The 27,951-nt window shown below is 53.6% G+C and overlaps 1 protein-coding gene across 2 annotated transcripts; it reads right to left on the bottom strand.

The window, feature by feature from the left end:
• Nucleotides 1–169: 169 nt before the first annotated feature.
• FLYWCH1 (FLYWCH-type zinc finger 1) lies at nt 170–27,511 on the bottom strand. 2 transcript variants are annotated; one of them, XM_055562136.1, is made up of 10 exons: nt 27,303–27,511; nt 24,395–24,507; nt 13,544–13,975; nt 12,831–13,289; nt 11,458–11,901; nt 11,038–11,301; nt 8,024–8,293; nt 6,983–7,255; nt 5,243–5,315; nt 170–2,540 (listed from the first exon to the last, which is right to left on the bottom strand). In XM_055562136.1, exons 3-10 carry the CDS (start codon nt 13,875–13,877, stop codon nt 2,501–2,503), a joined length of 2,157 nt encoding a protein of 718 aa, XP_055418111.1. In that variant the 5' UTR covers nt 13,878–13,975; nt 24,395–24,507; nt 27,303–27,511; the 3' UTR covers nt 170–2,500. The 2 variants fall into 2 exon arrangements, with proteins under 2 accessions (XP_055418111.1, XP_055418112.1); XM_055562137.1 differs by having other exon boundaries at nt 8,030–8,293.
• Nucleotides 27,512–27,951: the final 440 nt, after the last annotated feature.

Genomic DNA, 27,951 nt, shown 5'->3' with positions numbered 1-27,951 from the left:
GGACTTGGGGTGGGAGCCCCTAGAGCCCGCCGCTGCCCCATCATTAAAATTTGGGTTCCATGTCGGTAGTTTCCCTTCTCCTTATGAACTTTTCCTTAAAATTTCATAATTGAGAGGTTGTTGTGCCGTCGCCCAAAGGAACACAGTAATACTCTACCAGCTCCACGTGGTGAAGACATACCGAAGCGAGGTTTATTTCAGGAAGGAGCAGCCAGGCGGAGACAGGGCAGGAGGAGGGCAGGGCTGCGTCCCGCTGGTGTTGTCCACCAGGGGCCAGCTTCCTGCTGGTCATTTCCTCTGGGATGGCGCTGGGGTGGGGGCATCTCTGTGGTTCTAGAACCAGGGCAGAAGTGGCCACATGAAGGGGGCTTGGGGGTGGGTGGCTATGGGGCCACCCCAGGTGGCCGCGGCGTCCAGGTTCGCGTCCACTGGGGAGTCCTCGGTCTGAGCAACACGGACCAGCCACCTGCCCTCTGAGGTCAGAGCAGGTACAGAGCAGGGGCTGTGTGGATGGGCCCCCTCAGAGGGCGGGGCAGACACGCTGCAGAGGCGGGGGGACTGGTGACCCTGTGCGGCTGGGGTGACGCTGGCTGCTAGGACTCAGTGCTTCTGGCCTGGCACCTCGGGGCTCTGTGAGGCTCCCCTTCGTGAGAGACTGAGCAGAGAGCAAGCTGGTGGTGGCACAGACGTGCCTGTCCACTGATGTTCAGGTGCAGCTGCTTGCCATGGGCATGCTCATCTGTAGGTCTGGATTGGGGTGTATCTGCTCCTCCAAGGGCTGTGTCTTCGGCCTTGGCCTTGGCTGAGAACAGTTCGGTGTCTTGGGGCAAGAGCACTGCCCAAAACATAGCCCCCATGTTGAGTGTCCACTGCGTGGGGCCAGTAGCACAACGGGCCTCCTACCTGGGAGGTGGGGTGGGCCATCCGGTCATGTTGCTGGGCCATCTCCATGACTGCTGGCCAGGCTGGTGGGCGAGGGCCCTGTGGAACTGGCAGTCCAGTCAAGGAATGGGTCAGTTACCTGCCTGGGAAGGTAGCCATGGTCTGGGGTGGGGGTCCAGGTGGCCCTAGTTTGGGGGGGCCACTTCCACTTCCAGCTTGGCCTGGCTTGTGAAAACAAGTCAGGGAGGATGTGGGATGAGTCAGCAGAGGTCCAAGGCCTTTCTTTCAGCTCCACGAGGGCTGAGGGAACAGCCAGCAGGAGACCCCATCCACGAGCTTTCCGAGGACTCCCACCCATGCCTGGTCCAGCTGACACTTGGGCCAGGTGAGCAGATGCTGCCCCAGGTGTGAAGGCCTCCCTCTGCCCAACCAAACTCCATCACTTCCAACCACGTGGCACAGGGACACGTGGAGTGTGTGGCCTCCTGGTTGCTGTTGGCCATCTGTTGCTGCGCGGGCATGTAGACACACACAGCAGCTTTACACGGCGCGGCGAGGTATAAAATCGGGTTTATTGCGGGAAGTATGGAGGCAGGGGGACAGCGGGGGGCATCCGAGCTGTCACTGCCCCGCAGCCAGATGGCAGGCCGCACGGCCAGCTAGGCGGGAGAGGGGGAGCCCCCAGCCACCACAGGGTGGGGGCAAGGGGCCGCTGGTGGGGACGTGGCCCCTTTAGCAAGCTGCAGCCTTGGGTTGGTGGGGGCCATCGGCCTGTTGCTCCCGGCTGTACCAGAAGACAGGAGAAGGGGATGCCTCTGCCCCTCTGTCATCTGGGTCTCCCTCTCCTCCGGCATCAGGCAAATCTGGGCGACCCGGGGCAATCTGCCCAGCGTGGGCTCCCACGGCCCAACACCACCTGCCCTGGGCATCGTTGACATCGCGCTTGATTTAAGTTGGAGAAGAGCAAAGGAAACTCCAACAGATGGTGTAAAAGTCCCCTGGTTTCTGCCTGCTCTGCTATGGGACGGCCATACCCTGGCAGTAGGTGCCCAAGGAGCACGGAGGCCCGCCCAGCACCTGCCTGGCAAACACCACATGGGGCAGCTCAGCCCAAAGAGGCAGGGACTTCCCCAAACTCGCCCACCTTCATCTTGACGTGGCCACCACGATGACTTTCTACTTTATGGAGCCCAAGTGGGACCACACCCAACAGGAAAGTCCTTGGCAAAGCTGTGGGCTCTCAGGACGGCTGGGTGTTTGCGGCTCGGCAGGCTGGGGCGGGGTGGATATCTTTGTGAATGGTGCTTCCTTTCTCTGAGCTTTTTGAGGCCCCCGTGGGGGTCCCACCGCCTGCCACGTCACCCCACATCACGCACTGCTGCAGGCCACCAGCTCCCGGGGCTCTTCTCTGCCAGCAGGGAGACACCATCAAGCGTTCTTCCTGGGAGGCCTCTGGAGTAAATGCGAAACCCGTGGATGCTTTGGAGAATGATAGAGAGGCTTTGTCGAGCAAAATCTAACTGGGTGGGAAGTGCCAGGGTCCTGCGAGGACCTGGAGCATCCTTGACACTGGTGATGCGTTGGGTTGGTTCCTTTGCTGTCAGGCGGGAGGCTGGCCTCACTGGGACTCGCTGTTGGGCTGTGTACTTTCCACCTTTCTGATGACACAGAAACACACAAGCGTCATGCAAATCCAAACATGGCGGAAGGAGATAATGAAGAAAGTTAAGGATAATAAAATAAAAAATGACCTAGCATAAATAAAAGAAAAAAAAAAGAAAGGACAGTTAAGGATTCCTATAATCCCTTCCCCCTAGAGATCACCATCAACTAGGTCATTTTTATACACATACACATTGGTACCTTGAAAACATGGGATTGGGAACTCCCTGGCAGTCCAGTGGGTAGGAGTTGGTGCTTCCCCTGCCATGGCCCGGGGTTCAATTCCTGGTTGGGGAAACTAAGATATCGCTAGCCAAGAGGCGTGGCCAAGAAAACAACAACAAAAGAGAAACCCCATGCCCTTTAACTGCACCCCCAACATTCCTCACCCTAGGCAAACTTCAATCTACTTTCTATCTCCATAGATTTGCCCATTCTAGAGATTTCATAGAAATGGAATCACACAAGTTGTGGTCTTTTGTGTGTCTGGCCTCTTTCACTTCTTATGATGTTTTTGAAATTCATCCGTGTTGTAGCGTGTGTCAGCAATTCATTCCTTTTTAAGGCCAAATAACATTTCATTGTTGGAGAAGGCAATGGCAGCCCACTCCAGAACTCTTGCCTGGAGACTCCCAGGGATGGGGGAGCCTGGTGGGCTGCCATCTATGGGGTCGCACAGAGTTGGACACAACTGAAGTGACTTAGCAGCAGCAGCAGCAACATTTCATTGTATGAATAAACTATATCTTGTTTTAAGCAGAGGGTACCTACAGTCACTGATATTCCAGAATCTCAGAAAAAAAAGCAGTGCTTAGTCGCTCAGTCATGTCCGATTCTTTGCAACCCCATGGACAGAGGAGCCTGGTAGGCTACAACTCTAGCCCTCCAGGCTCCTCTGTCCATGGGATTCTCCAGGCAAGAATACTGGAGGGTTGCCATGCCTTCTTCCAGGGGATCTTCCCAACCCAGGGATTGAACCCAGGTCTCCTGCATTACAGGCGGATTCTTTATTGTCTGAGCCACCAGGGAAGCCCATGAAGAAAAGCAAGTGTTCAGCAAAAATCAAATTCTTTGTACAAACAGGTTAGACTGAGCAACTGTCGTCATTGAGGGAGAATGTCAGTCAAGCCCTGGAAGCATCCTGATCTGGACCCTGGAAGCTCAGGGTCAGCCTTACAAACAGGATGTTCTAAGGACAGGAGTTGCCGGCCTCCTGTGTTACGTCTCTTCTGTATACAAGCTTGTATGATATTGACTTACAGACGGGGAAGCAATTTTGGCTTCCTGGCATAATTCCCATTTGGTCATGGTGTAGGATCCTTTTCACGTTGCTGGATTCAGTTTTTGGTATTTTGCTGAGAATTTTTGTATCTGTATTCCTAAGAGATATTGTTCTCTAGTCTTCTTTTCTTGTGATGTCTTTGCTTGGTTTTGGTGCCAGGCTACCGCCAGCCTTACAGGATGGGTTGGGATCTAGTTCCCTTCCCTGACCAGGGATCAAATCAGGTCCCCTGTATTGGAACAGTAAGTCTTAACCACTAAGACCACCAGGGAAGTCTCTCGAAGTATTTTCTAATTTCCCTTGTAATTTTGAGTCATTGGATATATTTACAAATATGCTGTTTAACTTTCATGTATTTATGAGTTTCCCAAATTTTTGTTATTGACTTCTAATGTCACTCCACTGCAGTCATACAACATACTCTATGATTTCAGTCATTTTAAATTTGAAGGGTCTTGTCTGATGGCCTACATGTGGTCCATCCTGGGGAATGTCCCACGTGTGCTTGAGAAGAATGTGAATTCTGCTGTAGGTGGTGGCTTCCTTATTGCTCTGCTTCTTCACTTGTTGTTCAGTTGCTCAGTCGTGTCCGACTCTTTGTGACCCCATGGACTGCAGCACGCCAGGCCTCCCTGTCCATCACCAACTCTGGAGCTTGCTCAAACTCAAGTCCATTGAGTCAATGATGTCATCCAACCATCTCATCCTCCGTCGCCCCCTTCTCCTCCTGCCTTCAATCTTTCCCAGCATCAGGATCTCTTCCGATAAGTCAGCTCTTTGCATCAGGCGGCCAAAGTATTGGAGTTTCAGCTTCAGCATCAGTCCTTCCAATGAGTATTCAGGGTTGATTTCCTTTAGGATTGACTGGTTTGATCTCCCTGCAGTCCAAGGGATTCTTAAGAGTCTTCTCCAGCACCATAGTTCGATAGCATCAGTTCTTTGGCACTCAGCCTTCTTTATGGTCCAACTCTTACATCCGTACATGACAACTAGAAAAACCATAGCTCTGACTACATGGACCTTTGTCAGCAAAGTGATGTCTCTGCTTTTTAATATACTCCCTCCCTTGGATCGCTTACTCTGGGGGAAAACAGCTGTCCTGTTTGAGGATACTTGAGCAGCCCTAAGGAAAGGTCTACGTGGTGTGGGCCTCCAGCCCATAGCCCTGTGAGTGAACAGGTCATTTAGAAACACCTACTCCAGCCCCCCTCCTCAAGCTTTCAGATGGCTGAAAGCTTGACCCGTACGGACACCTTCCCTTCAATCTCACAAGAGACCTGGAGCCAGAACTATCCCAACTAGCCCCTCCTGAAATCTCAACCCACGGATGCTGGGAAAGGCAGTAAGTATTTGCTGTTCTTAGTCTTAGGCTTTGGGGTAATTTGTGATGCAGCATTAGATAACCAATATAGTTACCCATAGCTCTGCTGGCATTCAGGAGCACACGTCTCGAGGCACAGTTGAACTTCAGGCAGAAGTTTTACCTTTTCTGAGGGAAAAACATTGAAAACATGGATTAATATTTCTTCTCTTGTTGAAGTTGCCAGAGGCAAAGGCACACCCCTTGGAACAATGACCTTAAGGCCTTAAGGATGAAGAAAACCAGGCGGACTGACTCTGACTGGGGAAGTCATTGGGAATTCTAGTTTTCTGATGTCCCAAACTAACTGCGTGCATGTGTGTTAAGTCACTTCAGTCGTGTCCAACTCTTTGCGACCCCATGGACTGTAGCCCACCAGGCTCCTCTGTCTATGGAATTCTCCAGGCAAGAATACTGGAGTGGGTTGCCATTTTCTTCTCCAGAGGATCTTCCTGACTCAGGGATTGAACTCTTGCATCTCCTGCATTGGCAGGAAAGTTCTTTACCAGGTAAGCCACCAAAGAAGCCCCAAACTACCAATGCCAGGTAAAATAAGCTATTGTAGATTGCGAATCAGGCTTCACCTTGTCACCAAAAAGTTGGAAGGCAACTAGATCTCGAAGAGGCCACACCCTTCATCCTGCCAAAGGTGAGTCATAGCACCTCCTCCTTGGTTAAGTCAAACTGGCTCTCTCATGGAAAAGAAAAATTTTAAAGCAGAAATCAAGTTTCCTTTGGTCGTTTTATACAACTAGGATTCATTCCTGTATAAGATGTGGCCCTTCCTATTTCCATGAATTAATATGAGACACTTTCTAAAGACTGGTTTTACATTCTGTTTATTTGAAGCGAAACCAAGTTCAGTTCAACATGGTTAATTCTTTGCAAAACTCTGTGTGTGCATGCATGTGCTCATGCGTATGTGCGCATACTTGTCAGTACATTCTTCTAGAGCAGTCTATATTTTTTAAACAGATTTTCAAAAGATACTACCATCTGTAAAAAATGAAGACCTCTTAGTGTAAAAGAGAGGAAAGAAAATGGCAGTTAGAATGGGAGTGTTTGCTTGTTAGATTTGTTTGGCTGCACCGTGTGACTTGAGGGATCTTAGCTTCCCAACCAGGGATTGAACCCAGGCAGTGAGAACGTGGAGTCCCAATGACTGGACTGCCAGGGAATTCCCAGAGAAGTTGTTTTTAATAATGGGACAGATTTAGGGACTTCCCTGGTGGTCCAACCCTGAATATTCATTGGAAGGACTGATGCTGAACCCGAAGCTCTAATACTTTGGCCACTTGAGGCAAAGAGCTGACTCACTGGAAAAGACCCTGATGCTGGGAAAGATTGAAGGCAGGAGGAGAAGGGGACGACAGAGGATGAGATGGCTGGATGGTATCACCGACATGAGTTTGAGTAAGCTCTGGGAGTTGGTGATGGACAGGGAGGCCTGGCGTGCTGCAGTCCATGGGGTCAAAAAGAGTCAGACACGACTGAGTGACTGAACAACAGCTGGTGGTCCGGAGGTTAAGACTGTGCTTCCAGTGCAGGGGGCGTGGGTTCAGTTCCCTGATGGGGGAATGAAGATCCCACAGGCCTCACAGCGCCCCCCCCAAGAAAAAGGGATGGGACAGACTTAGGTGTAGTTCTCGATCCAGGAGAAGGAGCCAGTGGGAGGTAGGGTAGGAGACTCTAAAAAGGCAGGAAGCCCAGGGAACAAAGCTCTCCAGATGATGTTGGCCTCCTAGGGTGTCTGAACCTCAGCCTGGCAGAGAGCCTCACCCTGGCCCTGTCTGTACCTGGGTCCTCCTGCTGGGCCAGGCTGGGGAGCTGCTCCCGCTGCCGCAGCGCCTCCAGGCCCGCCAGGTCAGGTGGGTGGCAGTGCCCTCGCATCACCGTCACCCGCAGGCCCTGGGTGATGGCGCGGCTGCGGCAGCCTTTACGGGCCTGGTCCCGGCACATCCAGTACACCTTCTCCCCAGCCGCCTTCTCCTTCCTGTAGAGGAAGGACTCGTACACCAGGAACCGGCCTCCGAGGGAAGTCCTCAGGAACTCCAGGGGCTGGGGGGTTTCTGGAAGGAACATGCCGCGTGAGTGGGGCGCCTGGCCAGGGCCCCGGAAGCAGGGCGCAGAGCTCCAGCCAGAAAAGTGGGGACCCCCGCCCCCACCCCAGCCTGTGCCGCAGGGCCCTGGGGACTGAAGCTCAGGCCGCCTCAGCCCTGTCACCTTGGGGTGCGGGCTGGCTGTCTGTCTGTCTGAGGCCCTTGGGGCTACCGGGGAGGCTGGGCCCACAGCCGCCCAAACCCTGAGTTTTCCCGCAGGCCCCTGCTGACCCAGCTCGACCTCCACACTGGCTAGCAGGCGCCCCAGGGCAGGGGCAGGACTGGAACACTCTGGAAGGCCCGAGGTTGGTCTGGACAGTGCACCAGGGGCCTCCCCGCTCTGGGGCCACCCGCCCCTCAGCCAGCTGGTGACTAGTCAAATTCTCCCTCAGGAGACGTTTCAAGACTCTGAACTCACGACATGTTGGGGTTGGGGTGGCTGGAAGTGGGGGTGGGGAGAGAAGGGCAGACAGTGGGTCCCCCATGTCCAGGAGCACTTCCAACGGCTCCCGGTATCACCCCTGCCCTTCTCCAGCCGTCCGAGGGGGTCTCCCCCTGAGACCCCAGCCCCACCAGGACCAGCGCTGGAGTGTGGGGCCCCTCCTCCCGGGAGCTCACTGCCCAGGGGACAGACCCACCCAACCTGGGCCACAGGAGGACTGTCCCACCAGCCTCCCTCCAGTCCACGCTCTGGGCTGTCCCCAGGGAGACCAGGCCCAGTCCCCGCCCGCCCCTCACCCGAACCTGAGCCTTCCCTCTGAGCCGGGCTGGGGAGCTGCTCCCGCTGCCGCAGAGCCTCCAGACCCCCCAGGTCAGGCGGGTGGCAGTGTCTGCGCATCACCATGACCCGCGGGCCCTGGGTGATGGCACGGCTGCGGCAGCCCATGCGGGCCTGGTCCCGGCACGTCCAGTACACCTTCTCCCCGGCCGCCTTCTCCCGCCGGTAGAGGAAGGACTCATACACCAGGAAGCTGCCCCCCAGAGGGGTCCTCAGGAACTCGGGACCTCCTGGGGAGAGATGGGATGGCGTCAGGGGAGGGAGGCAGGGAGGGTGGGCTGCTATTCCAAGGTGTTGAGAGGGGGACCCAGGAGGTTCTGATTCGAGAACTCCCCGCCGTCCAGACACGGGGACCATGCAGGGGAGGGGGTTGGGGGGTCTGTCAGGAGCGGGGGTGGCAGCCGTCAGCGGAGGCGGTGCGTGGCCAGAGGGGAGGTATGGGACGGGGGGCATGTTTCTGCTCTCCCTGCACTCGATGAAAACAGAACGAAAAAGCACAGGGCACGAACCGGAGATGCAAGGAGGGGAGGGGAGGAGCAGGCAGAGATGCTAATGCAGGTTAGAGGCTGGGCAGAGGGGGCACCTGGTCACAGAGCTGGCAAAGCAAGGGCTCGCCCAGCCTGCGGGGAGCAGAACAGGCAGAGTCTAGCAGCTGAGCCCAGGGCAGGTTGCAAACAGCAGACTGGCAAGGGCTGTGTGCCTGAAGGGCAATGAGACAGGTGCCCGTCTTAGGGTGTGGGGCGTAGGGAGAGGAGGAGGAAGTCTGCAGCCCACCCTGTTTCCCTGCCCGAGTCCCTGGAGCTGGCAGCCAGGCTGGGCTCTTAGGTCTGGGGTCTCTCACATCACCAGGTTGGCGCCCACATACAGAGCGTGTGGGTCTCACCTTCAACCTGTCAGGCAGCCAAGGACCACTGGACACATGATCAAAGATTCTCACGTCTTCCAAAATCGAAAAGTCAAGATTCTTACACAAGTATCTCATATGAGACCATGCAAAGCAATTTAACGTGGATACAACAATCATTCCCAGGAATTCCCTGGAGGTCCAGTGCTTAGGACTCCTCACTTTCACTCCTGGGGGCACGGGTTCAATTCCTGGTCGGGGAACTAAGATCCTGAAAGCTGTGTAGCATGCCCCCCGCCAAAAAAAATCATTCCCCTTCAATTTGTGCTGGTTTATACAACTGTGTGAGCGACAGAAAATGGAAGTGAATGGCATATACCTGCTTGGAAAATTTCACCTGTTGACAAAAAAAAAAAAAGAGAGAGAGAGAAAGAGAGACAAGCTTTACCCTAAAAGGCAGGGACCAAAGAAACCCACAGAGAAAAGGCACTTAGAGACAACAAGGCCACTGCCAGGGGCTGAGTGGGGGTGGGGTGGGCTTTGTGCTCTGGGAGGATGGGTCAAAAAGGAGCTCAAATACGAGAGCGAAAGTTAAAAAGTAAATTGAAGGACTGGAAAGCAAAATCAAAGAAGTGTGTGAAAAATGGAGAGTTGAACATCATGGAACATGAGGAAATTTCTATGAGTGAAGGACACGAGTTTCTGGCCTGAAAAGGCTCCGAGTGCCCCCAGCACAGCAACGCACCCCAGGGGCAGAGACACGACCTTACACCTTCAAGCAAAGACCCCTCCACGTGCATAGGATCAGTCCCGAGCACAGAGACCAGACGGCCACCGAGAAGGAGCCACAAACAACCTGGTCCCATTCGGCCGGGACGGTTTACAGAACAAAAGTACAGCAGCTGCGTTGAGAGGAGGCGGCAGCGCGGGGGGAACCGCTGGGCACCCCCATCTCTGGTCGGAGGTCAACAGGCAACGAGGGGATAAAAGACCAGCTGACACGGTGGAAGGAGGCAGGCTTCAGAGAAGAGGGAAAGAACAAAGGAGCTGAGCGGGTACTCCGGATGGGAGTTGGGGGTGAGGATGGCAAGGGGTGAGGCCATCCCCAGGTACACAGAAGTTACAAGGAAATGGGACAAAAAGAGAGTTGGGAACAAAAAAGAAGGAATCAGAGGTCTCGAGTTAGAGAATTTTAGGGCCAGCCAGGCTCTGAAGGCGATTCAGTAAAGTCTGGGACTGGGAACCCCGGAGGAGAAGCAGGTGGAGTCATGGACGGACCTGAGCGGAGAGCCCCAGCGAGCAGAGGGCCGGGCCAGGGCTGCTCTTGGCAAGATGTTAATATGTGAGTTACTGAGGCCTCGCGAGGGTCAGACACAGGCCCTGTGGGGCGGTCGAAGGTGGGAGGAGGGCCCGGGACCCTCACTGCCCAGCCCTGAGGGACGGTGGCAGGTGCTGCGGGAGAGCGAAGCAATCACAGGACCGTGTCACCTTCAGCCCTCAATGCTTGTTACTGGGCATGATGTCAGCCACCGCCCACCCTCCCGCCCCGCCCCGGAAAAATGAGAAACTGCTCTGTGCAATCAGCTTTCTCTATAAATCCTATTGTAGTCTTCCCTTGTAGTTCAGCTGGTAAAGAATCTGCCTACAATGCAGAAGACCCAGGTTCAATTCCCGGATCGGGAAGATCCCCTGGAGAAGGAAATGGCAATCCACTCCTGTATTCTTGCCTGGAGAATCCCATGGACAGAGGAAGCTGGCAGGCTACAGTCCACGGGGTTGCAAGAGTCAGACACGACTTGGTGAGTAAACCACCACCACCACCATAAATCCTATACATGCGAAACAAGAAAGGAAAAGACGAGAAGGAGCAAAGGGAGCCCGGGTTGATCTGGTGTGCAGAGGTTCCGGGCTGGTCTGGGCAGGAGGGAGAGGAAGGGGATGAGGTGAGGTGGGGGCGCCGGAGGGGAGGACAGGGAGGAGAGGAGCCAGGAGGGAGCTGCAACCTTCCAGAAGTTTCCAGTAAGGACAGGAGGATGTTTGCTGGAGGTCAAGAGGGCACGGTGGGCAGTCTGGGTCTCCTGCCTGTCCACCGAGGCTGCCCCCACCCCCCGCCCCATCTGTCTGACCAACCTGTGCTTCCTCGCTGGGCTGTGCCGGGGCGTTTCTCCCGCTGCCGCAGCGCCTCCAGGCCCCCCAGGTCAGGCGGGTGGCAGTGCCCTCGCATCACCGTCACCTGCCGGCCCTGGGTGATGGCTCGGCTGCGGCAGCCCATGCGGGCCTGGTCCCGGCACGTCCAGTACACCTTCTCCCCGGCCGCCTTCTCCCGCCGGTAGAGGAAGGACTCATACACCAGGAAGCTGCCCCCCAGAGGGGTCCTCAGGAACTCGGGGCCTCCTGGGGAGAGATGGGAGTGTGGGTAGGTGGGGGGAACCTGGGACAGAAGCTGGGGGAGCTGGGGGCCAGGTCAGGCCTGGTGTCGCCCCCTCCCGCCTCCTGGAACCTTGGGGAGCAAGACTGGAGGGAGGTCCGGTCCAGCAGGTGTGGACTCACCCGGGTCCTCGTCCTTGTCCTCCTCGCCCTGGGGCTCAGCCGGGAGCTCCTCGTCGTTGGCCATCAGGCGCTTCCTGGGCCGGGGCCTGGTGAGAGTCAGGGGCCCGGGCCCTCTGCGGTAGAGCAGGCTGTCCACGCCTTGGAGCGGCTTGTCCTCTGGGCCCCCGGGGCCGCCCGGCTGGGCCCGCAGTGCCGCCATGGCCCGCTCCTGCTGCCGCCGGGCCTTCAGGCCTTCCAGGTCGGGCGCGTGGCAATGGCCCCGCATCACTGTCACCCGCCGGCCCTGGGTGATGGCACGGCTGCGGCAGCCGTGCTGCGTGTGGTCACGGCACGTCCAGTACACCTTGTCCCCCACGGCTTTCTCCCGCTTGTACAGGAAGGACTGGTGCACCAGGAAGCTGCCCCCATAGCAGGTCCGCAGGAACTCCAGAGGCGGGGGCCCTCCTGGAGGAGGAAGCGGGTAGAGGAGGGGCTGGGTGGGCGCCCGCCGCCGGGGCTCCAGGTGCGCCCTCGCGGACCGCCTGCCCAGGGAGCCAAAGGGACCATGCCCCTCTCCTGATGGCCAGTGGGGGGGGTCTCAGGGGGGAGCAGGGGAGGGCTGAGCCAGCTCTGACGTGTTACTCCCAGCCATACTTCTGCGAAGGGTTTGTTTGAAAATTGGATCTAGTTTTTGAGTAACACTGGCACACTCCGTAAAATAAAATGGGACCAGAAGACACACCTGAGAGACACACACCCTGCCCCCAGCCCCTTAAATCCCTGAACTCTTCAATCCTTTCCAGGTTAGGAGGCCCACGGCTTCAGGGACCAAGCCCACCTCCCAGAGACTGCTAATAAAACCTCTGCAAAAACAAAACAAAAGCCAACAAACAGACGAAGAATAAAAACCTCTGCAAAGACTCCATCTAGCAGTGAGTCAGCGACAACACACGCTGGACTAGGGCTGGCATTTCCCACCCAGCAGCGCCCAGTCCCCTTACAGCGAGGCCATTGCCTATGTTGTGAACCTGCAGAACTTCATCAAGGCTGCCCAGGCGCATGAGGTAGGGCCGGACCTTGAACCCGGGCCACGAAGTTCACGTCTCCCACCAGGCCCACCTCCCCAAACTTCAAAGGTTGCCAGCACTCCGTGGGGCCCACAAACCTCAGGTTTGTGCCTTAGGAAGCTCCAGGAGGACCTGGGCCGCCCGGTCCATGAGCACTGCTTCTACCCCCACGGGCTTAATGATTATTGGGACACCTTTATATTTTTAAAATCGTTTTTTGACTTTCAGCGTGTTAAGAAGCCAAGAGGACCCAGGTGTGTCTTTGGGCAGAGGAAAGGGGAGTGGTTCCCGCCTGCTCAAGGGTAAGGCCAGGGTGGGGGCACTCACTGCTCCCCAGCGTCGAGCGTTTCTTCGGGGGCAATCTCAGCAGCGCCAGGGCTCGGAGCCCCTCGTCCTCCTCGGGGACCAGGTAGCTCAGCATCGGGCCTGGGGTCGGATCTGGCTCCACGGGGCACAGCCACGGGCCCGCCCCCTCCAGGGGCTCCTCCACCAGGCTGCTGGGGCCCTGGGAACCCGCCACGCCCTCGGGTAGGGCTGGGCCGGGCTGCTTCTGTCTCTGGCGCCGGGCCGCCAGGCCCTCCTCGTCGGGTGGGTGGCAGTGGCCCCGCATGACTGTGGCCCGCGAGCCGCGGGTGATGGCCCGGCCCCGACAGCCCAGCTCAGTGTGCTCACGGCACTTCCAGTACACCTTGTCCCCCACGGCCTTCTCCTGCTTGTACAGGAAGGACTCCAGCACCAGCAGGCGGCCCCCAAACGGGGTCCTCAGGAACTCCAGGGGCTGGGTGACTGCAGAAGACAAGATAGGGGGCAGGTCAGCTGACCCGGAGCAAGGCCTGCAGCCAGGGCCACGGACAGGAACACAGGGACTGGGGCGCCCAGGGACGCTTTCCTGCCCTCGTTGAACCAGCCTGGGATAAGGTCAGGGAGGCCCTGCTCAGAGAAGGGAAGGGATGGCCAAGGTCACCCTGCTGGAAAAGCCCAAGTTTGAGCACGGGGGGCCACAAAGGTGGTCGTCTGGGGGCAGCTGGCTTGGAACTCACCAATGTTTGGCTTGCTGGGTTTCAGTGGCTGGGTCTGGGGCCTTGGCTGGACCACCCCGCACTGTCCCTCTACTGGCAGGATCTGGGGCGTCCCGGCCAGGGTGTCAGGGTCAGCCATCTCCAGGGTAAGGACACAGTGCACTTCTTCGGGCTGGGTGTCCACTCCATCCCCACTCTCAGTGGAGGCCGCCAGGAGGACCAGTTCAGAGAACTCCATGGGCTTCGTGGGGGCTTCAAGGACGACATCTGTGCCCGGCTCAGGGGGCTCAGGGGAGGGCTCCTGGCCGGCCTTCACACTCTCGCCCTCCTGCTCGCTGGGCTCGGGCAGGGGCATTCTGGGACAGGCAGCCGGGCCCCCAGGCCACGCTCAGGTCTCAGTAGGATTTGTCCTCCACCTCCCTGCAAGGAACCTGGCAGTCCAGGGGCTCTGTCCTAGGGGAGGAGGCAAAATCCCATCAGCGAGGACATCCCTGGCAGTCCAGTGGATAAGACTCTGCGCTTCTAATGCAGGAGCCATAGGTTCGATCCCTGGTTGGGGAACTAAGATCTCACATGGGAAAAAAATATCCCATCAGTGGAGGGGCCCTTGGGCCAGGGTTCAGGAGGAATCTGGGCTGGAGGTCAGGGCGGGGGGGCTACCCTGTGCCCCCCACGCCCACCCCCACCTTGGGGAAGGATCTGAATGGAGCCGGAGAAACCGGGCCGGCATGTCTGCTGTCTTGGCAGCCTTGGGACCATCACCTCCCCCAGCCAAACCTCACTCCCCATCTGTAAAATGTGCCAGAAACAGGGCTCTGCAGGGGCTGCTGGGGTGACCAAGGTACTGACAGCTGAGTTACTAGGAATCCAGGCCCACAGGTGCTGAGCTCGGGGTGGAGTGCTTCCACGGGTTTGTCCCATTTCACCTGCACTCCACGTTGTGGAAGTTGATCATTCTCATCGACCCAGGTTACAGATGAGAACACGGAGGCACACGGCCAGGGAGCAGAGCTGGGGGTCCAGTCGAGCGGGTCCAGGGCCCGCCCCGCACTACACCTGGGCTACCTGCTCCAGGATAACAGGAGCCTGGCTTCCTGAGCAATGGGCGTCGGGGAAAAGCACTTGGGGGATGTGAGCTCAGGTCACTGACCCTCCCAGAAGGCCCGCTGCCCTTCACCCCGACACTCTGTCTGTGTCACCAGGAGCGGGGGCTGGGCCCCCAGGGCACTCTGCAGGCCCCAGAGGGGAGCCTGACCCTGGGAGGCGGGACTCTGGATTCACAAATAGGTCCAGTCCCCATCCCAGGCCAGAGGCCCAGGCCAAAGGCCCAGGCCCCCCAGGGCTAGGCGATGCCAGGGCCCCAGGAGGGCAGCGACTTCTGTCCGAGCTGGTGCTGGCGCTGCCCCAGCTGAGTGGGGACAGGGCTGTGGAGGTGTCCAGAGGAGCCGTGGTCACTGAGGACTCCCTGGCTGCTGGTCTGGAGAAGCAGAAAGGATGGCTGACAGGGGCAGGGCTGGCCTGGAGACCCGGGCCCTGGGGCATCGGTGTGGGGGCATCAGTGACTGCTTTGTCTTCTTGCTGGACTGGGTGGGATGCATGCCAGGGCCTTTCCCACCTCTCGGTGACAGCCCAGAATCGGACCTCAACCTTCCGACTTCCCCATCTGCGAGCTGTCACCCCGGCTCCCCCATTCCTGCCGCGTGGCGTTTCCTGGTCTGGGGCCCACATGCAGCTCCCCAAGGTCTATCAGACCACGCGCGGCGCTCCTGGGTCCCCGTGGAGGCAGAGGCAAGGCTACCGAGGGCAGCAGCAAAGCCCTGTCCTGACGGGCGCGGCGGCCCTGGGGACCCGGGGGCTCGTGTGATGGCAGAGGCGGGACAGCGGCGGCTGGACAGCGGCGGCGCCTCCGCGCCCGCGGCCGCTCAGGCGGGAAAAGTTCCGCGAGCAGCTCCGCCCCCCCTCGCTGATTGGCCCCGGCGCACGTCCGTCCGCCGGGAGCCCGCCTCCGGAGCTTGAGCGCTGGGGGTTGAGGGGCTCAGGAACGCGTCGTCGACCCCGCGTCCTTCCCACGACATGGCGAAAGGCCGTAGGGAGTCGGCCCTCCCTTCCACAGGCCGTTCAGACAGCTCAGGCCGCCAAAACGTTGCGGTCACTGCCCTCCCACCGCACATTCCTATGAGACCCTGCGCTCGGTCCTCAGTGGAGGCAGCAAGGACCCCGACCTCAGTCTCATGAGATCGGAGGCCGAAGCCTTCCGACAGAGAACCCCCAGATTCCGGTGGAACTGCACCCAGAGTCATGGGCACCCCGAGGCAGTGTAATTCTCTCAACTGAAGCTTCTGTTTACAAAGCTTAAAATATACCCACTCCAGTATTCTTGCCTGGAGAGTCCCCATGGACAAAAGGAACCTGGCAGGCTGTAGGCCTTGGGGTCGCAAAGAGTGGGACATGACTGAGCGACTAAGCGCTGTGCATGTACCTCAGGATATGGAACAAATTCCAGTGCAACAAAAGACCTCGACGTGTGGCTGACCACAGGCTGTGGAAAGACTTGGGTCCTTGCAATGGGCTTCAATTCAGATTTGATTGAGGGTTCCCATTCTCAGCCACTAAAGGGCCTTAAAGTGTAGACTGTTTAATGACCACAAATCCTCCCATAAAGTATGCAGGTCCCTCTGCAATGTTGGCTTGAATCTGAACTGGTCTCCAGCCCAGACTGGTCACTTGCTGTAGCCAATAGAGCATGGCAGAAGCTTGCTGTGGGGGGTCACCCTCTGAGACAGGGGCCCTGAGACTGCCAGAGAAGGAAGCTATATGAGGGGCTACACACGGGAGGGAGGCACTGCCAGGCCTGGAGGGAGACCATTTCCACTGTCAAGTTCAGTGACCCTCCAGCTGTGTGTAACCACAAGAGCGAGCCAGGGGAAAGTGGCCCAGGCACCCCATGGAACCCTGATCAATAATAGACTATGGTTAATTTAAGCAAGTAAGATCAGGGCTCATTTGTTATGCAGCACTAACTGATATTCTTGGCAAGCAACTGAACATAGTCAGTTTTGACTTTTTGATAGATGGGATAATACTAATGGATGTGGAATATCCAATATCAAAGTGCTTTTGAACTCTTGAACTCTAAGGGTCATCCAACACCAATTTTAAATCCCTCAGATGCTCACATTTGAAAGACTGGTAACTCAGTGAGAGGAACAAAATATTAAGTATAAAGGATATCAAATGAGAATTGTGCATTTTAAGAATCTGTAACATGAAATAAGCCAAACACAAAAGGACAAATGCTCTATGATTCCACTTACATGATGTAGCTAGTCAAATTCATAGAGACAGAAAGTCCAACAGTAGTTGACAGGGGCTGGTGGGGAGGAGGAATGGGGACTTAGTGTTTAATGGAGACCATTTTGGGCATCCCCGGTAAAGAACCCGCCTGCAGTGCAGGAGACACGGGAGAGGAGATATGGGTTCGACAACCCACTCCAGCATTCTTGCCCAGAGAATCCCATGGACAGAGGAGCCTGGTGGGCCATGTCACAGTCAGACACAACTGCGCGTGCACTCATGGGGACCGTTTCAGTTTGGGAAGATGAAAAATTTCTGGAGATGGATGGTGGTGATGATTGAACAACAATGTGAATGTACTTAATGCCACTGAGCTGTCACTTAAAAGTGGTTAAAGTAGTAAATTTTTGTTATGTTTATTTTACCACACATGCAAATAAAATTATTTAAAAAAACTCCACAACTATAGCAAACTATACATAGTAATGCTCCATCTATCATACTGATGAATGAGGTTCCCCCCACAATGCACATTTCTGATGAAAGTTATTCCTCCATGATTCTGAATTTTACAATTTCTCTTTCACAGTTCATCCATTGAGGATGAATGCTTCTTAAGCTCTAATGACTCATCACTGTCTGGATAAAGAGAGCATACAAATTTTATCTTGATTTGGAGAACAAAGTGTCCAATCCAGTTCCCTTGGTACCCCCACACCAGGGCCCTTTCTCCATCTGAACGATCTGCTTTCCCTAGTTCCCAGACCTCTGCCTCCTCTGGGTTTCCGCATTTAGAGTTTTCAGGCCCAGGCTTCTCATTGTTGTTGTTCAGTCGTGTCCGACTCTTTGCGACCCCGTGGACTGCAGCACGCCAGGCTTCTCTGTCCTTCTTCATCTCCCAGATTTCGCTCAAACTCATGTCCTTTGAGTCAAGGATGCCTAAGCTTCTTATGTCTCCTAAATCCTAAAACAAAAGCTCACAAAACCCCTCCTTCCCTCAACAGTTAGACTTTTTGGAACAGTCCACACCCCTCCCTTCTCCGCCAAGCCATCTAGCACCTGCCCCCCGACTCTTCAGACCACCATCTTCCTCTGGCCTGCGTGCAGGATCGGCACCTGCTGGATTAATCCAAAATCCATGCTTCTCTCCAAAACACCTGGTCTGGCCTGTATGTGGTCTATCCATGCAATGGAATTTATTCAGCCTTAAAAATGAATGAGGGCTTCCCTGTGGCTCAGTGGTTAAAAAAAAAAAAAAAAAAAAAATCCACCTGCCAAGCAGGAGACACAGTTTCACTCCCTGGGTCGGGAAGATCCCCTGGAGAAGGAAATGGCAACCCACTTTGCCTGGAAAATCCCATGGACAGAGGATCCTCATGGGTTAGAGTCCATGGGGTCACAGAAGAGTCAGACACGACTGAGCAACTAGACAACAAAGCAAAAGGAATGAAGTTCTGATACCATGTGTATGAACCTTGAAGACAGTATGCTCAGCGAAAGATCCCAGACACTAAAGTCAGCATGTGGCATGAACCCATTGACGTGAGATGTCTACTAGGGACGGAAATTAGATTTGTGGTTGATGGGGGTTGGACAGGAAGGAGGGGGAGATTCAGGAGTGATGCTAAGGGTTTCTTCTTGGGGGAATGAAAATGTTATAAAGTGGACTGTGAATACACTAAAAGCAGTGAATTCTACACTTTAGATGGGGGAATTGTATGCTATGTGAATCATATCTTAATAAAGTTGTTTAAAAAAAAATCCTTATAGAGAATTCCCTGGACCAGGACTCAGTACTTTCACAGTCATGGGCTTAGGTTCAGTCCCTGCTTTGGGAACTAAGAGCCTGAAAGCCAAGCAGTACAGCCAAAAAACCAAATTATTATGACTCGAGTCCCCAGGGTCACTTGGATAAAAAACAGTCTTCACCATAAACAGGCTTCTCACTCTTGGGCTTGATTTCTTCACAAAAGTGGGCATGGACTATATATTAAGATATTTTGTAAGTTGTTAATATCATATTGTAAAAACTTTATTGAAAACACTTTGAAATGTTGAGAATGTAATGCTGATAAATTATCCTTAATTCTGCCACTCAAATGCACTTGTTTCTATTCTTGTATTAGTGTCTTTAATATACATTTAACTTTCTGTTGCACATACATGTGTTCAACATGTTTGCTATTTTATTCCTCTTTATAGAGTGGGAGGCCCCCACCTGCAGACCAGATGGATCCCTCGTAAAGGGCCAAAGTATTATGTTGTATAACCAGGCCCGGAACAGGAACACAAATCCAAGTCCTCAGAGCAATACCTTAATAGAGCCACAAGAGGGTGATGTTGCTCCTTGAAACTACAGCATCCTTGGTAGAATTAGATGTACCACAGGGGGCGCCAGTGATAAAGAACCCACCTGCCAATGCAGGAGACAGACATTAAGAGATACCGGTTAAATTCCTGGGTGGGGAAGACCCCCTGGAGAAGGGCATGGCAACCCACTCCAGCGTTCTTGCCTAGAGAATCCCATGGACAGAGGAGCCTGGCAGGCTACAGTCCATGGCGTCGAAAAGGGTCAGATGCAACTGAAGGGACTTAGCACGCAGTGTTTATGGAACTAGAATTTGGGAGTTTTTCCACATCGGACAAATAATTCAGGAAGACTTCCAAAAAAAAAGTTTGTGTTTACAAAATATATTAGGCAGAAAGCAAAATCCAGTGAACAAATTCAGCAAAGATTACAATTTCTAAGCTAAGTTGTTGTTATTGTTTTAAAAAAGACCAAAATACTCCTTGGATAGTGACGCTGCCTCAAGACCTCAATACACTTCATTTCTTCTGGCTCATCTCTAGTCTGCTCACATTTGTTATTTATTGACTGATTTATGTATCTGTGACTTTAAAAAAAAAACCCCTATCACTGGGAGGAAATACCTCACAACGTTAAAACGAGTAAGAAAAGCGATGAATTTTTTTCCATTAAATTTCTTCTGTTTTCTCAACATTGTTTACAATGTGTGTGAGCTCTTTACAGTGGGGAAATATCTCACACTTTAAAGATAAGCTGCACCTCCTTGCTTGGTAATTGTTTTCTTTAACTCCATATCTCTCAGGAAAAGCAGGGATTCCATTCCTCTGCAAGATGTGTCATAAAAGAAGATAAAGAGGAATACAGATCATGGGGCAGAGAAACAAGTGAAAAATCAAGAATCCTGTGGTCTCCGCTGTGGGCCTTGCAGAGCCTCAAAGACTTCCCCCAAGACATGTATTAACCACAAAGGGAGAGAGAATGACTTGACAGTGGAGAAACCGCGCAGACACAGCCTTTAAGGGCCCAAGGCCAGCCTCACCAGGAATAAGACACACCAGCACCACGACCTCCTTGACAAGACGCACCGAGGAGGGCACAGCGTCATCTCTGGGGATGTTCCTGCCCCGAATGAGCGCCCTCAGACAAGTCGCTTGGAGGGACATTCTAAACGACTGACCAGGACGTGTCACAGTGTCAAGGTCATCACGGAGAAAGAAAGACTGAGGACCTGGCACTGGAGGAGACGAAGGAGACACAAGGACAAGATGCAGAAGGGATTTGAGAACAGGCAAAGGACATTAGGGGCCAAGCTGGTGAAATGTGCATAAGGTCAAGAGTTCAGGCTAATGGTACAGGACCAGCGTGGATTTCCTGGACTTGATCACTGCATGTTTGGTAAGATGTTGACATTCAGGGAGACTGGGTGATGAGCACAGGGGAATTCTTTCTTTCTTTCTTTTTTTTTGCAATTTTTTTTTAAGAGTCTAATATTAACTCAAAATAAAAGGATTTTGAAAACCCAAGTTTCAAACCTATAGACACAGTGGAAGTTGACAGAAAAAAGAAGTGAGCCATAGGCCTTCTGAGTGGAAGCAGGAAGAGAGAAGGGAGTGGGGTGGAGGAGAGGAGGGGATACCAAGGGGACATTCCAACCCAGAGCCACGAGGCTGGTCCTCAAGCTGGGACCTGAGCCAAGAACAAACATTCTATGACATCACGATACCTCAAGGGCGGGGACCCATTGATCTCTCTGCACCATTGCCCCCTCTGCTTCTGGGGAAACTGAGGCTCGGGCCTGAAGCAAGTGGCCCAGGACCACATGGGTAGTGACAGCCAGGCCTTCAGAGTTTCACTGATTGGCCCTACATACCAGCTGTTTTATGGTTTAGTACTGTGGCTTGGAGAAGGGAATGGCAACCCACTCCAATATTTCTGCCTGGCTACAGTCCATGGGGTCACAGAGAGTCAGACACAACTGAGCATCTAACACATTGTGGCTTCCAGCTGATCTGGCCACCAGGAGCCACCGTCGGGGACTGGAGGGTGGCATGGGGAGCAAGGAGCTTCTGGGAGAAGCGACCTGCCTGGCGTGGCTGCCCCAGCGCCGCTGTCTGCTCAGTGCCCCCACCCCCAGCTGCTGCACCACTGCTAAGCCATTTCCAGTTTAGCTTCTCAGCTTTCACCAGCAGGGAGAGCGATGCAACTCCCAGTGAAACCTTACAGTAATTTCTGTTTTCCCAGGTGGGTTCTGACCACATGTGCTTCAGGAATCTGAAGAACTGGGGTTACAATGCCTCATAGTCGCCAAATGCCAATTGAGGTGCCTGAGGCTAGGCAAGGGCTCTGCATAGGTTATTGCATTTTATCTCCCAAATAGCTGCCTCCATTATTAGGCCTGCTGTTCTTTCATTCACTGGTGGCTCAGGCAGGAAAGAATCTGCCTGCAATGTGGTAGACTTGGGTTTGGAGTGATCCCCTGGAGAAGGGAATGGCTACCCACTCCAGGATTCTCGCCTGGAGAATCCCAGGGACAGAGGAGCCTGGTGGGCTACAGTCCATGGGGGTCACAGAGTCAGACATGACTGAGCGACTTTCAGATTCACTTTCTTTCACTCACAGAGGAGGAAACTGAGGCTCACTTTTAGGTTTCTGTGACCAGGGGAGCTGTGCCGCTAAAGGACAGCCAGCGTGCGAACCTCCTGTGTCTGTTTTCAGGGCTTATACTCCTAAAATAAGTTAAAAATGGTTCTTTTAAAGTTGAGGATTCTAACCCATAGGTATCGACAGGTATCGACGACAGAGTAGGGTTAAGGCCGGTGGTTCTCAGTCAGGGTGGTCTGCCCCCCAGGTGACACGTGGCAAGGTCAGGAGACATTTCTAGCTGTCCCAAGTAGGGTGCAGGACAGGCTCCTGGCCTCTGTGGGTGGGGGCCGAGGATGCGGCTCAGATCTCGGGGAGCCCCCACCACCCCCAAGAGGAAGGATCTGGTCTAAAACAGCAGCAAGTTTGAGGCTGAGAAAGCCTGCTGAAGAGCAGTGTTTAAAAAAACAGCACAGAAAGGGTGCACCCATAGAGTGAGGTTAAGTTCAGTTTTCACGAAGCTTTTATTTCAATTATTTGTGTATGTAATTCTGGTCTCCGTAAGAATTACTTGGGGTGTTTGATACTTTTATTTTTAAATTTACTTTTTATTGGAGCACTTGATAAAAATGCAGATGCCTGGGGCTGGAAATTCCTGGAGCTCTGCCTAGTTACCTCCCCACCAGCCAATTAGAAGAAAGTCACGCACCCTGCAGCCTCCACACCAAATTTTGCCTATAGAAACTTTCCCCTGAAAGTCATCGAGAGGTTGAGGACAGTTTCTGACCATGAGTCACCCATTCTCCTTGCTTGGCCCTGCAATAAACCTTTCACTGCTTAAAAAAAAAAAAAAAATTCAGATGCCTAGATTTCCCACCCAAAATTGTGAGGGTGAGTCTACAGTCAAATTCAAGAATCTGGATTTTTAACAAGTACCCCTTGAGACTCTGGTCCTGGTGGATCACGGACTCAGCTTTGTGAAACACTGGACTAGATGCCCTTGATGTTCGGTGCCCGGAAGATCCATGGCCACCCTGAGAAGGATTTGACATTTCCTTTGTGCAGGGCATCACGTGAAGTGTTTCTCACACGTTATTTCATCTGTCACAACATACAGGTTCCTTCATTGGTGTGTTAAACAGAATCGTTAATGTTTGTTTATTTTTACATCGATGGGAGAGTCATGATTGCATCTTGTTAAAATGATCCTTTAATAACAATCTAACAGGTCTCAGACACCTTAAGGTATTTTGGGGACCTCGAGAAGAGTGGAATTTGCCCACATTTTTAAGTAGTACAGATGAAATCTGGGGGAGGAAGCTTGTTGGGGATGGCTTCAGTACCTTGGGATAATATATACCAGACTTTTAAAAGTCCAAACTGAGGTTCCTTACAGAGACTTCCAGCAAAGCAAACTCAAGAAGGCCTACGAGGTGAATTAGCAAGCGTGCCACACCTGTGTAAATGACCAGCCCTCCCACCCCATCTGACAGGACCACCCTCATTTCATGCAAAAAAGATCTTTCATTGAAATTATGAGGCTGTAGGGGAAATTTGTGCATCAGTGGAAAATTGGGCTTTGTCTGGAGCACAGCCTTTCAGGTTATACCATTCTAGCCTCTTGTTGCCTTTGAGTTGCTTTTATAACTCTGCACAGGTAGCAGAACAAGGCAAAATAGTTCTAGCCTGTAGACCCATTCTTGCTTTCTCACCATGTAAATTAATACAGATAAGTAAGCAGTTTCTCCAGGTTTGCCTCTATGTACGCATTCATGTCAATACTCCTGACCTACAGTCTTCTAGAATCTTCTTTGGATTCCCTTGCAAACTGGTTATAAGATCTTACGGGTTCCTGGATTAATGGGTTAAGCAAAAGCTTGAATACGCATTCATTTTATATCTGCATGAAAGAGTTTTATTTCCTCTGTTTTGATCTTAAGCCTCTGCTTTTCAAATCTCCCTGGTCATTGGTATTATAATCTGGGGGCTCTAGTCTGCAATTTTATTTACTTTTTTTTAAATTTTATGTTACTATTTTGTTTGGCTGTGCCAGGTTTTAGTTGTGGCCCTCGGGATCTTCAGTCTTCATTGCGGCATGCGGGATCTTTAGCTGCAGTACGTGGGGTCTGGTTCCCTGACCAGAGATCGAACCTGGGCCCCCTGCACTGGAAGTGCACATCTTAGCCACTGGACCACCAGAGAAGTCCCTAATCAGCAATTTTTAAAATCACATAGGAAATAACTAACCTGCATTGCATGTAATAAAAGTAAGCATTATTTAATGAAACTTCTATTTGCATTACATTTGTATATTTGTTCTAGGTGGATTTAAATTGTTTTCTTTTTTTGGATGACCATCGTTTGGAGGTAAATACTTGGGCCCTAATGTGTTTGTTTTATAATATTTTATTTTCACTCAGTAAAGAGTGACTGGAGTATTTTTAAGTCAGGCAGATGTGAATGGTAAGTGCGAGAACCTCACAGTTCACGGTTAATCGCTCTCTGATGCTCTTTTCCTCCCCTCCCAAATGGAGTACAGAGCAAATTTGAGTGCAATACTCAGCTTGCCTGCTCTGGTAAACCCAACACCCAAGAGACACATAATATTACATGCAAACTGTTTTCAAACACCAGTGGGTCCAAGCTCTAAGATCCCTGCTCAGCTGCTGAGGGAGGAGCAAGAGAATTACCTTCATAGACAAGTGAGAACCATCTTCACGGTCCGCCAACAGCCATCGTCAGCGCTGGCTTGCTGGGTGGGAGACCAGGGGCAAATCCCATCACTTCTCTGGACTAATTTCACCTGGAAACAGGAAAAGTGGTGAATGAGATATTGTACGTGAAATTCTTCCATAAATTGTGAGTCATCACATAAGAGAAGGGGGTGACAGAGGATGAGACAGTTGGATGGCACCACTGACTCAACGGACATGAGTTTGAGCAAACTCAAGGAGATGGTGAAGGACAGGAAGCCTGGCATGCTGCACTCTTTGGAGGTCACAAAGAGTTGGACATGACTGAATGAACAACAAACATCACATAAAAACAGGGAGTACATTGTCCAGGCCCAGGAGGGGATCCGAATGATTGATAGAAAGGGGAGGTGCAAAGGCCCTGACATTTGAAAAAGGTCCTGGATGATTCTAAAAGCTGCCCGCCCCCCACGAGCACGTGCACACTGATTGGCTCGCGGGCCCTCCTATGATCTGTATGTGGTCTCCAAGTGTGCACACGGGCATTAATGCTGGGAGAGGCGAAGGTGGCAGTGATCCCCCCAAAGATTAAGGATTCTGTTCTGAAGCAGGGCTTCTCAACCTCAGCATCGCTGACCTTTTGCACCAGATAATTCTTTGTCATGGCGGCTATCCTGTGGAATGAAGGATGTTCAGCAGCATCCCCGGCCTCTGCCTACGAGATGCCACTGTGTGCTCAGTCGTACCCGACTCTTTGAGACCCCATGGACTGTAGCCCACCAGGCTCCTCCGTCCATGGAATTTGCAAGTGAGAATACTGGAGTGGTTTGCCATTTGCTCCTCCAGGGGATCTTCCCAGCCCAGGGATCGAATCCGAATCTCTTGAGTCTCCTGCATTGGCAGGCAGGTTCTTTGCCACCAACACCACCTGGGAGATGCCAGTCGCATCCCTCGAATCCTGACAACCCAGGTTTTCTGAATGTCCCCGGAGGACCGCTGCTCCAAAGCAGTTTATAGGCAGAGGGGACAGAAAGGGAGATTTCAGCTAATGGGACTCCCAGCCCCAAATCTCCTAACCCCCGTAGATTACAACCGTGGCGATTTCCATGCTTCCTTTATTAGGCCTGACTCGTCCTCATGTCCCCGGACACTGGGTCACACCATCTTCCACGCCCTCCAACCCCACATCACCTTGGGGCTTCCTCTCCCACCACCTCCTTTTTTAAAAAAATATTTCTGCATGCGTCTGGAGGGGCCGGGTCTTGGTTGCAGTGCACGGGCTCTCTGGTCATCATCCCAGCACTGGTGAGCTTCTCCTTGCCGCGTGTGGACTCTCAGTTGGTGGGGGTGGGGGGGTCTAGTTCCCTGGGTGTTCGTGCTCAGTCGTGCACAACTCTTTCGTGACCCCACGGACTGTAGCCCGCCACGCTCCTCTGTCCACGGGATTTCCCAGGCAAGAATACTGGAGTGGGTTGCCATTTCCTTCTGCAGGGGATCATCCTGACCCAGGGATGGAGCCTGAGACTCCTGCATCAGCAGGCAGATTCTTTCCCCACCTAGTTCCCTGACCAGGGATCAAATCTGGGCCTCCTGCATTGGAAGCACAGTCTTAGCCTCTGGATTACCAGGGAAATTCTGCCTCCTTTTTTTTTTTTTTTTAATTTGGCTGCAGGGACCCGAGGGTCTGGGTCTGGGAACTCAGTTGTGGCATGCAGGATCTAGTTCCCTGACCAGAGATTGAACCCAGGGCCCCTGTACTGAGAGCAGAGTCTTAGCCATTCGGCCAACAGGGAAGTCCCCCCACCATCTCCTCAACTGCCTTTCTGCCCAGCATCCTGATTCTCCCTACGAAATACTGACTTCCTAAAGCTCAGCTCGAATCATTTCCTTCTCCAATGACAGTGGTGTCCATCTCCGTTATAAACCCTCGACAATCTAGGCTCCAGCTTCCCCAAGTCCATCTAGGAGCTTTTGGGAGAGGAACAAGGTAAAACTGCCTGAACTGAACTAAGTCCTAGAAATGATTTTGGCCTGGAAAAGCATCAAAGTCAGAATAATAAAAAATATACCCTTTCTTTGGAACTGAAGTTTACATGTGATTGATTATCTGTTACTGGAGTTCAGCAACCTCCAAACGCAAGGGGTAATGGAAGCAAAAGTGTGTGTGTGTGTGTGCGTGTGTATGCTCAGTTGTCAGGCTCTTTTGGACCCCTGTGGTGGTTAAAGCAAGGGCTTCAAACTGATCAGACTCATTAGGTGCTGAAATCAGTTTAATGGGTTAGCAATAGTCTTATTTTTTTTTTAATGGAAAGAAGAAAATAGACTAGAACAAGATAGGATAGAATTAGAAAGCACGTAGAGTAGATCTGGCTGCGTCATGTGAGGTTGGGGTAAGAATCTCCCTTTAAACTTCTCTCTCAGTAACAGGCATCTACAGGCATGTCAGATATATTTCTCACTATAGGTTGAGTCTAAAAAGTTTGAAAGCACCAACAGGCAATCTATATATTCAGCAATGGAAGCAGGTGTAACAACAGCAAAAAGTGCAAGGTCACTGGACCTCCGGAGCTGCAAAGTCAGGATGGGGCTGGGGTGGATGCCAGGGCGGGGGCAGTACTGGGTGGGGCGGACACGATCAAGGAAAGGCAAGCCCATGTGGGGCTTCCTGACTTGGGGTGTCGGGGCTCAGTCCCGGGGGTCGGGTGGGTTGCGGGGGAGGAGGAGAAAGGAGGCTGCGAATCGCAGGTGAAGGACAAGGAGGCGGCCTGATCGAGGGACGCAGAGTCCGAGGACACCCCACTCCCCAGCATCAGCAGCCCTGGGGACCCCTGGGAGAGCTCGGCTGGGGGCGCAACCACGCCGAGGGACCCGAGACCCTCCCCGATCCGCGGGGGCCCGTCCTCACCGGGCACCGGCCGGGCGGTGACAACAGCGGGGCCCTCCCTCTCCGGAGACCGAGCCGCGCGGCGGGTCCTCTGGCCTCGGGCCGCTGCAGCCACAGGCGTCGACCTCGCGGCCCAGGCCCCTCCGGCCACCGCAACCCGGGTGTCCACCCCCGCCCCCACCTGCCCTCTCGGGAGCGAGCCCCGTGTCGCGCGCTCCGCCCCGCTGGCCGTAGGGAGCGCGCGCCGCCCCGCCGGAGAGCCAGTCTCTAGGAGCGCACTCGCGGGCTCCTCGCGAGCATGCGCGGCAGGGCCACGGAGCTCCATTCTTCAGACAAACTCCGCTTCTCCGGGTCTTCAGTGCGCGGCGGCCGGCGGCCTGGCCAATCGATGCGGGGAGGCGGGGCCAGGGTTCGCGAAAGAGGCGGGGCAAGCCCAGGATTGGGCAGCGGCGTCCGCGGACCGAGAGTCGCTCAGACCTGAGACTTGGACTGGGGGTCCTGTGCGGTGACGCTCGGAGAGAGCTGGGGGGCCTTGAGACTCCCGAACCGCCCCAGGATTTGATTCTGTGCTTATTGAGCGGAAGCGATCATTGTAGTGCATCCTTAGGACCGTCACTTTCCTTAGGCTGCGGAAGATTTCTTCTGCACTTCACTGACAGGTTAAAATGAC

Source organism: Bubalus kerabau, chromosome 23, assembly GCF_029407905.1.
Source record: "Bubalus kerabau isolate K-KA32 ecotype Philippines breed swamp buffalo chromosome 23, PCC_UOA_SB_1v2, whole genome shotgun sequence".
Classification (NCBI taxonomy): Eukaryota; Metazoa; Chordata; class Mammalia; order Artiodactyla; family Bovidae; genus Bubalus; species Bubalus kerabau.
This window is presented reverse-complemented; position numbering and strand designations above follow the sequence as displayed.